The sequence below is a fragment of the Salvia miltiorrhiza genome, chromosome 4 (assembly GCF_028751815.1).
Source record: "Salvia miltiorrhiza cultivar Shanhuang (shh) chromosome 4, IMPLAD_Smil_shh, whole genome shotgun sequence".
Classification (NCBI taxonomy): domain Eukaryota; kingdom Viridiplantae; phylum Streptophyta; class Magnoliopsida; order Lamiales; family Lamiaceae; genus Salvia; species Salvia miltiorrhiza.
In genome coordinates this window covers 56,156,710-56,166,572 of record NC_080390.1, presented here as the reverse complement: position 1 = coordinate 56,166,572, position 9,863 = coordinate 56,156,710, and the positions used below count along the sequence as shown (strand labels likewise).

Below are 9,863 nucleotides of genomic sequence, written 5' to 3'. Positions count from 1 at the left end.
AAAAATAATTGAATGTATTATAAATAGAAAAAAGATTTCACTTAAAAAATAGTATTAATAATACTAAGAGTCCGTCATATAATAGAAAATTTTCAAAAATAAAAATGAATTAATTTTTGTCACGTCTCAAAATGATAGTAATAAAAAAGAGTTGACTCATATTTTTTGTGAATGAATAGAGTGTGAAATTTGAAGGAGGGGAATTATTATTTGAAAAGAATTACATGTCATTATTCATACACGCGACATGCATCGATAATTCGGTTCAAACTCAGACCCTAACCCATGACCCATGCGGGTCGAGTCGAGTGGGATCCAAATCCAGATTGGGTCAGACCCGTCCGTACGATGGAGTGCGTCTTATATTATTGAATATGACATCTATATATGAACATCTAAAATGTAATAAATGGTCAAGTAAGAAATCACTATAAATTCAAACTCGTAGTGGCAAGAAGCAACAACTCTCTTTATGTTTGTTTTCTTTACCTCTTTTCGTGTAGCAACTCCATAATTAATCTTGACATCACGAGTTGTATGTGTGTGTTTAAATATATATGAACACAATATATATGCATGGTAGTGCGAAGTTCACTTCTATAAAATACAGGTGGAGGTCGAGGACGAGGACGTGGACGTGGACGAGAACGAGCCAGTCAAATCTCTCCTCATTTCGAGAGAGAAAATGGGGAGAAGTCCTTGTTGTGAAAAAACCGGTTTGAATAGAGGCAAATGGACCGCTGAAGAAGATGGTAAATTGGTTAGCTACATCAAGGCCAATGGCGAGGGCTCTTGGAGATCACTACCAAAGAATGCGGGTCTCTCTCTAGCTCTTTCTCTCTCTAGAGGTTTGATTTGTTTTTAGGGCGGTAAACGAGTCGAGTCGAGGCGAGACGGTTCGAGCTCTGCTCGTTTAAATATTCGGGTGTATATATAGATTCGGCTCGATCGTGCTTCTGTATGTCTTGTTGATTGATCTCGATTCGTCACTCACTTACCGAGTTCGAACTCGGCTTGTCTGATGCCCGAAATTATTCAAAATGCGCTCTTGATTATATATGTTTCTCTGCATATATAATTTTATTGTTTGATGGTTTGTGCACTGGTTCGATTGAAGGTTCGCGAGAAAATGAATCTGAACATATTTGCGAGCCGAACGAGCCGGGGCTATGTTCCATTGACACTCCTAGTTGCTCACTCCATGATAATGTCTAGATATTGTCATTGGAATATTATTGGATTTAATAATGTAGATACATAATTAGTGTCATAGATTAATATATATTTATATATTAATCTTATTTTGTTTGATGATTAAGGTTTGTTGAGATGCGGGAAGAGCTGCAGACTGAGGTGGATTAACTACTTGAGAGCTGATGTGAAGAGAGGGAACTTTACTGAACAAGAAGAGGAGACCATTGTGAAGCTGCACAAGACTTTGGGGAATAGGTAAACATATTCGAGTCTTTCTTTTTAACCACATTAATTTTTTTAATAATAATTAATTAAATGTACGTGCTTATTTTTATTGACACAATATGGCTGATTTTAATTAATTATGTATATGGTATTACTGTTCTGGATCGTGTTTATTTTAATATTAGTACGTAGGAGTCGATTGTACTCCCTCCGTCACACGAATATTGATACATTTATTTTCAGCACGAGAATTAAAGAGTTGTAGATTAGTGTTTTAAGTATGTATGTAATAAAGTAGAAACGTGATAATTAAGTATAATTAAGAACCCTTATTTTTTAGCTAATTATTAATTACTATATTTAAAAATGAATATGCATCAAGATTCGTGTGACAGCCTAAAAATAAATATGCATCAAGATTCGTGGGACAAAAGAAGTATATAGAACGATAAATTAATAAATAGATAGAAATAGGTAGAATATACTCGATGTAACGTGTGCAAAAATTTTGAAAAAATTGAAGCTTTATGGTATATAGGAGTATAACGAAATGACCACAAGGCAAATAATTGAATTAATTTAATTTATTGAAGTGGTCCTTTGACATGACTTGATGCTATAAAAAAAAAAAATTGTCCCATCCTTTTGGAGTTTTCAATAATTTAAAAATATTACCAAATGTTTCTAAAAACTCTTGTGTGTTCCAATAAAATTTCCCACGCTGAAATTTCAAGTCTTAATTTAACCGGAACTCCAACTTCAACACATAATAAATGTCTAGTTGAAAATTAAGGGATATATGATGAATTAAATGTAATAATTAAGGCCTGGATAGGGCTGAATTAATTAGTTAGGACAATCGGCTAAAGTGGAATAGATAGGTTGAATTGAATTAATTAGGTAGGCAATAATTTAAAGTAGAATAGATAGGCTATATTAATTAGTTATCCCTGTAATTTAAAAAGATACTTTATCCCACAATGATACAACTATATGACAAGATTTTACTAAATAATGGAACTAGGACCTTCACTTTCCTATATGACAAATTTTATGTATATAGTGAGAGTAAGAGGTCGGGCTAGCTACACCAAAAACTAAAAATCGAAATAAACAATAATTGAAGAGGAACACAAACCCACGCATGTATATACAGAGAGAGTGTCACTACGTGGCGCACTAAGCACGCGATACATGTCAAATGTCTTTTAAAGTCTTCCAAAACAAAATACATATAAAAATAAAATAGAACTAAAACTTTTAGAAATTAAAAAATACTAATAATAATATTTTTTTAAAAAAATTGTCGATTTTTTTTCGCACGATCATTGTCATACTTATAAATATAGTTAAATACAAATACGCATATACATTTTTCACACAAATATGCATATCACTATGCGACAGGTGCCTCTACGCTACTTATGTATTTGTGTTCATGTAGAATATATTGTTATAATCACAACCAAAAAAATATTTGTGTCGAGTGCTTTGATTTCATGTCCCCTAAAATAGTTACTAACACAGTGATAATATAATAAATAAAATTAATTATTTAACAGGTGCACTTATGATAACCAACAAAGAGCACATTCACATTAATAAATGCGTACTATATTATAGTTAATGACCTATTTTTTGCCACAAACAAAAATTATACAGTTCATAACTTCATTATTATGAAAATCCCAACGGGTAGTTTTTCTTTTTCTTCACAAACCTCTATTTTCTATTATATACTATAACTATACATTTAAAATTGAGCTAGCTTATTTTAGAGATGTATAAATTGTCAAAGTGTTCGGATAATTGAGCTCATAAGCTATAAATAGAATTACATATTAGAGAGAGAAAATCGAAAAGAGATTAAAATGAAAGGGTATATGATGGAATAATAAACAATTAATAGGTTATTCTTGTAAAAATGATCGTTGATGATTACAAAATTATGAAATAATAAATTGGGATTGAGGACTTATTTTTTAGGATGCTTATAAGCTATTAAAAACTTATTTTACAGCCTATAAATTATTTTATCAAATAATTAATTAGAACTTGTAAAATCAGCTAAACACCCCTTTAATCTATTTTCCTAAGATGTACTAACATTTTTTCTTTCAATCTATTATTGACAATGCAGCCGAGTACCCAAATATTCATCTCTACCAACCATAATTCCAAAATAAATCCGACCATAAAATACCAAAAAAAAAAAAACAAAAAACAATACGATTAATCAACCACAATATTTTTTCCCCAAACTACAATAAAACACCAACTACCAAAAATGAAACCCAATTTCATGTGAGCCCCTACTGACAATTGACAAAATTCATGATACAAATTTCCTTAAATAAAACTGCTGGAAAATGCAGGTAGCTCTCAATAAAGTCATGTGCTGCATGTGCAATATATGTAGAATTCATTCAATATTATATAAATGTGATTTTTGGCATTTTGACAGATTCACGTGATATGTTTCAGAAATTCAGTTTTTTTTTTTTTTTTTTTGCTGTTTCCAGTGGTCTGTCCTTGAATGTCTAATTAAGCAAAATAAATAAATAGAAGAGAGATTCCTGTCATTTCTTGGGTACTAAATGTTTGGTGGGGGCTGGAGCCCCCCCTACCCCTCACCTGTCTTGTTTCATGCCCCACTAAGTTAGAAAATTCAATGTTGATGTTTATTGTGAAGTAGAAGATGTGGATGTTTGTAGGTGGTCCTTGATTGCGAGCCATCTACCGGGTCGAACCGACAACGAGATCAAGAACTACTGGAACTCTCATTTGAGCAGGACGATATACAGATACAGGTTCATAGGTGAAGCCACTCTCACTCAAGCAGACATGATCAAGATAGCCCCCAAGAGCAGGTGTCGAGACCACAGGCGCGGCAAGAACGCAGCCCCCCCGGCCCAGCACCACGTGGCCAGCGCACAAGTGCCAGCTGAAGAAAGAAACGACGAGGGAAAGAGTGATTCGTTCTCCAGCTGTGACACCTTGAGCACAAAGGGATCGCCTGATGCATTAATGCTCTCACCTAATGATGCACAGGAAGTGGAGGAGATGTTAGGACCATCGACTGAGATTGACGCTGACATATTAATGCACCTCAACAACTTCCCAGGAAACGAGAAGACGAACCAATGTCGCGGCGATGGAGACGGGTTCATGGCCTACACGGCTGCCAGTGAGGAAAGGGATTGTTGTGGCGATGGTGGTTGGAACTCAAATTTAGACCTTGCAAGCCTGTATGAGTGTTTGTCGCCCATCGTTTCCTATTTCAATGACGACGTGCTGCAGTGGGATCGCAACGTAGCAGGGGGGGAGCAAGGCCTGTGGAACGAAGAGGACAACATCTTGATTTGGTCATGAAATTTCATCAAGTCTGTGTTAAGCAGTTTCTTGAACTCAGTCTCTGTCTTTTCATTCATGATCTCTTCACAATGTGCATGTTGAATAAAGAAGCAAGATTGCAATGAGGCAGATATTGAAATTGGAAAGAAGATTAATCAATTAAAATTTAAAAACAAAAGGGATCACAGAAGAATAACTTACAATCATGTTGAAGGTGTGATTTCAGTTTAGGGGGTTGTTAAAGTATCAATATATCAGTTACCACTTCATCTATCAAAGAATTAAGAATGCGGGTCTGAATCTGTGCCCCGAGTTCAAATGCTTCGACATCAAAGTCGAGCCATCTGCCATGTTGATTGCTCATGTCCTTATCTACAAGTTCATCAATCATGGAGTCTCCAATGTTTGCATTCCAACCCGAGATCTCTCTGTATACTTCTTGAGCGAGTATCTCCTGTCGTCTAACCAACGATAGACCCTTAGCCAACGATCTGCATCCCCCGCCAGCATAGTGTCTGCACCTCACGTCTAAGCATTCACTAACACAGTCAAACAGGAGTCTTTGGTCTATCATAAGAATGTCTCCACCGTTGCTCGAGAGCTTATCAAAAAGATGAGGGCTCACAATGCCTTGAGTTCTGCCTACGGCATAGTCATTGAACATCAGCTCTATATTGGATAGCATCTCCTTCACATACTCGAATTCCCACCTTCTAGGATTCGCGTTGTCAGCTGAGGTGAAAACAGTTACACGCCTCTTTGGCACAGTTCCAATCGAAGTTGATGAAGCCGAGTCTGCTAACTCAGCATCTGGTTCGACTGCAAGATACGTCTTCAAGGAATAAGAATCAAGCACTTCCATAGTTTGGATTGATGACAACTGCTTGCTGCCTGCAATTGGAAATCAAAACTGAGGTTATCGCTGTAATGATGCAGAAGAACAATAGTAGCCTTAAACTCTTACCTCCACTGCTATTACTGTCTACAGTCTCCGACGAAGTGCAACTGTCTGTAAAAGAAGATTTTTCAAGAACTGAAACTGGACTAGGATGCCGGCGGTCAAGTAACTTTCTGGCTCGAGATATGTTGCCATCGCTTGTGCTGGTTTCTTCTAGCCCCACCTAAGATAACATTGGGATTTATATGATTAGCTTTTGAAGCATATGTGAGAACTATGACGAACTTCGCTTTCTGATAAGTCACTACACAAATTGTACAGTGAAAGTTGGAATCTAAAACATGAATTAGAGTCAGATTGGCTTACAGCATTAACTGTGTGCATCCCATCTTTGGCTTTACATGATTCTGGCATGCTTGAGCTCGTTGAGGCCTCGAGACTAGGCACCATATCATTAGAATCCATTACGGATTTTTGTTGGGAGAATTCTACCTTATCAGCCAATTCTTTTAGTTTTTGCTCCAAAAGAGTGTTTAATGCATCACCGCCCTTAACATTATGTCCACGGAAAGAAATTCTCGAAACACTCTTACTTTGAAAGCCTGCTGACAATATAGTACAAGTTTCCCCAACCTCTCCGGGCCTCACAGAATCAGATCCCAATCGTGCCATTGGAGACGTGAAAGTAAAAGAAACGACATCTGTTCCAGTCCCTCCAATATCTTGATCCCAACTACTCTGCCTATCTGTAGTACTATCCCTAGACTGAATGCCTTTCCCACTTCTATCCATCTGCAAGTCTTGAACAGCTTGATTTTTCCCCGAGTGGTAACTCCCATCTACAGACCGTTTCTTGCTAGTAACTCTTTCTTTGCAAGAAGACAAGGCTTCTCGTTTGTCATCTTTAACCTCTGAGCTCAACTTCCTCGCATTAACTCTAGAGTTGCTGGAGACTTTGCTAGAATGCCGTTGCCTAGTGGAGGAAGATTCTCCACCGAGTGTTTTTCCTCCTTTTGAGCTCCCTTTTGAAGACAGCTTTCCTCGATCAACAATGCAGTTTTGCTTCTGATTGTTCTGTTGGAGCACACTTGAACCGTTTTGCACAGATTGTTTCTTTGCTGTACTCTTCTGTGTAGCCGACTGGCTTTTGAAGGGATGATTGGGACTGAGCTCACACGAGTCTTTCTGGCTGACGATGTTCCTACTGCCATTCACTGTTAAGCCCCCTCTCTTCTGAACATTGGCCTTTGCTTGTAGGGCGAGTGAAATAGACTTTCCTTTAGTATTCACACCATTAGACGAGTCATCCGAATCAGGCATTACCCTTATTGGGGTTGCATCAACTGATCTGTTCCAGCTCTTGTTCAACGAGTTTCCCCTAAGATTCTTGACAGCACTGGATTCGCCTTTTCTTCGAGAACCTTCAAAAATCTTGGATGGCTTTTGTGCTGATTCAGCCTTCTCTTTCAAATCCCGGACTCTTAAAGGGACTGAAGAGGATCCTACTGGAGGCAGCTTCGTCTTTGTACTCACCTGAGAAGGTCCCGACTCAATAATCCTCGCTGCTGCTTCCATTATGTGAGCAGCATCTCTAGGTGGGATGGAATGAGCACTCTTTATAGGAGATAGAAGTTTATGGTGGGTGATTGGAATCGATTTAGCTGACTTCGGTGGCAAGATTTCAGTTTGAAATTTCTCGATTGGCTTGTGTATCACCCTCGGATAGTTCAGCTCCGTTTCACTCCGGCTATATAATCCCTGCAAACTGCTGGAGTGCATCACTTGATCCTGACGGTATTCGTGGTTTTGGGTCTGGTAATAAGCATCACGAAGCGAGCAAGAACTGAAAAGTGGAGTAGAGTAAGGCTCAGTCATGCTGGATTTTGGCAAGGAATCCAACCCCATGAGCCTAGCAACAACTCCAGGCGCCTTCGTCCCACAAAAATCCTCATCAACGACTGACGAAGCACAGCTGTGATCATTGCTTCCTCGTACACTTGATCCAGCAGCGCCTTCGTCCAAGTCCAGCTAAATGCAGGTAAAGAGAAACCTTTAAATTCCTAAATCGAAAACATACAATCAATCCATCATTTGTGAACATCCTTACCATGGCAAGACGGGTCGTTGGTAAATTTCCATCACATGTTTTCTTCTGTTTGGATTCCTCTGCATCAATCAGACCACGGCATTTAGATCATTTCATGTCAAGAACGAACGAATTCCACACATACGTAACACGACAGAGGAAAAGGAAGCTGTCGATTTTAGCAAACTTGAAACTTGAAACATCTATCATACCAGGTACTTCTGACTTGCTCGGAAACAACTTCTTTCGAGATTTAGCATTCCAATCAAACATCTGCAGGAAACCACCAACATAATTCCCACCTTTGGAGCCTTGTTTCTCAATCCCCATACTGGCAAGTCAAATCACATCAAAAATAGTTTTCAAACCAAGTTAGCAACAACAAGAGTGAGCAATATTCATGTTTAAACAAGAGATAAATCTTGGAGAAACAAACAAACAAAACTCACATCACCACATTCTGGAATGTCATGATTCTAGTTTAATCATACACGATATATTATTTTTACAATATATGGACAGTAACAAATGCATTGAAATATCAAATCATAGTAAGCAATATAAAAGTATGGTAAGCAAATGATGATTGCAGAATAGGACAACCATTATCATGCTACCGACATTCAAAACAGCTGTAGTTTGTAAACATGCCTTAGATGTACAAGAGGATTGCAATAACCTAAAACAGAGTTACCAAAAGCTGCTTCTTTGATGTACAAAACAAAGTAATCTTTGTTCAGAATTATAATTTCAAGTGTTCATAATTATCTCATTATATGTTGTATGATCAGTGATGAAAAATAATTCGTTTTGCTGACGAACCAACGCCCTCTTCGAATTACGAACTCTATTGTATATCTAGCAAGATCCAACTTCTTCCTTGAAAAATTCTGTGCCTAATGCAATGGTGCTATGCAATCATGAGTGTTGAACTCAAAGTTTATATTTATGCATTTTCTAAATCTTTACTAAAAGCAAGATAATTCCACCAGACAGAGTTGGATCCACATGATCATCATACCAGTCAAAAAGAACACCCTTTAAAGAGAATAATTTGTTAATAGAAATGACCTAATATCTAAATCCCAAGCTGAATTACAACCTTAACACCTAATCATTAGCTCTTAGAGAAATCGGCAAGTACCTACAGTAGCATTGAATCATTGATCAGCAAAATGAAAAGTAAAAAAGAATTGTGCTTTTCAACTGAATTTGGTCTCAAATAAAATGCAAGAACCAGCCAAAAAATTCTAAAGTGGTGCAGTATTTCAAATTCATTTCAGATCACACACCAATTCAGCAAAAAACACAGAAAACAGATGCTATTAATTAGCTAAAAATGGAGCTCCAATGCAATTAGAAAACACAAAACACAATTCAACCAAGTGTTATGCTAAAGATCACAAGCACCCAGATAAAAATAAAAAATAAATAAAAATCAGACCTTTTCAGCATAAATTCAGAAAAAGCAATGTGAAATCAAGTAAACTCACACAGCCCACTTCGAAAAATCAGGACTTTTTGAGCTCCCCCTTAATGCATAACAGCGTAAGCATCAAATGCGTGTGCAGAGCTTCAGATAGAGACTGAAGTTGAGAGCTTTTAGAGAGAGAAAACGGATGTTCTTGGTCAGTGAGAGAGGAATGAGTTAGAGCTGTCTTTGGAGAGTGTTGAGTGGTGGAATGGTTTGAGCAATTAATGAGGAGACAGTGGAATTTAGATTTGAATAGAAATTAAATGACAAAATAGAATAGTAGTATGTGTATATATATATATTGACTTTTTAAAATTATACGTATAGTAGTATTTTGGAAACAGAAAATAATGATATTGCCACAGAAAAGGTTAAAATCTTGTAACGTCTCTTTGAGTTAGGGAGGAGAAATTTCAAATTCCAAATCAGAGTTTTGTGGGCCCACTTTGTGGTTGGGATATTATTGCGTGTTTCTCGGTGCATAGTTACGATCTTGGTTGAATTAATATTCAAATTATTCATTTTCTTTCCTTTTTTGTCAATAGCGTTCAAACTATTTTAGTTATTATATATTTTTTAATTTAATTGGTGCAGCAAATAGTATTTTTCTTTTGGCATATAGTACTAAGTTG

At 37.0% G+C, this 9,863-nt stretch overlaps 2 protein-coding genes across 8 annotated transcripts; one reads left to right on the top strand and one right to left on the bottom strand.

Annotated features, from left to right (window-relative positions):
• Positions 1 to 413: 413 nt before the first annotated feature.
• LOC131021014 (myb-related protein 330-like) lies at positions 414 to 4,951 on the top strand. The gene is made up of 4 exons (XM_057950089.1): positions 414 to 474; positions 611 to 818; positions 1,320 to 1,449; positions 4,134 to 4,951. Exons 2-4 carry the CDS (start codon positions 686 to 688, stop codon positions 4,789 to 4,791), a joined length of 921 nt encoding a protein of 306 aa, XP_057806072.1. The 5' UTR covers positions 414 to 474; positions 611 to 685; the 3' UTR covers positions 4,792 to 4,951.
• On the bottom strand, positions 3,819 to 9,478 carry LOC131021012 (uncharacterized). 7 transcript variants are annotated; one of them, XR_009100826.1, is made up of 8 exons: positions 9,202 to 9,478; positions 7,970 to 8,088; positions 7,779 to 7,837; positions 6,038 to 7,699; positions 5,738 to 5,894; positions 4,975 to 5,664; positions 4,561 to 4,855; positions 3,819 to 4,456 (listed from the first exon to the last, which is right to left on the bottom strand). XR_009100826.1 is itself a non-coding variant. In XM_057950087.1 (8 exons), the coding sequence occupies exons 3-7, from the start codon at positions 8,085 to 8,087 to the stop codon at positions 5,012 to 5,014; spliced, it is 2,649 nt and encodes an 882-aa protein (XP_057806070.1). In that variant the 5' UTR covers position 8,088; positions 8,860 to 8,901; positions 9,251 to 9,478; the 3' UTR covers positions 3,819 to 4,855; positions 4,975 to 5,011. The 7 variants fall into 7 exon arrangements, 5 of the variants coding, with proteins under 5 accessions (XP_057806070.1, XP_057806067.1, XP_057806068.1 ...); XR_009100825.1 differs by having other exon boundaries at positions 4,561 to 4,752; XM_057950087.1 differs by adding an exon at positions 8,860 to 8,901 and having other exon boundaries at positions 3,819 to 4,855; positions 9,251 to 9,478.
• Between the last annotated feature and the right edge of the window lie 385 nt (positions 9,479 to 9,863).

Bases quoted from the DNA above. Each gene is read 5' to 3' on its own strand.
- LOC131021014 (XM_057950089.1), top strand. From the start codon at position 686: ATGGGGAGAAGTCCTTGTTGTGAAAAAACCGGTTTGAATAGAGGCAAA. The intron at 819-1,319 runs GTCTCTCTCTAG...TTGATGATTAAG, and splicing joins ATCACTACCAAAGAATGCGG to GTTTGTTGAGATGCGGGAAG. The intron at 1,450-4,133 runs GTAAACATATTC...GGATGTTTGTAG, and splicing joins CACAAGACTTTGGGGAATAG to GTGGTCCTTGATTGCGAGCC.
- LOC131021012 (XM_057950084.1), bottom strand. The intron at 5,895-6,037 runs GTAAGCCAATCT...ATGTTATCTTAG, and splicing joins GGATGCACACAGTTAATGCT to GTGGGGCTAGAAGAAACCAG. The intron at 5,665-5,737 runs GTAAGAGTTTAA...TTCCAATTGCAG, and splicing joins AGACAGTAATAGCAGTGGAG to GCAGCAAGCAGTTGTCATCA.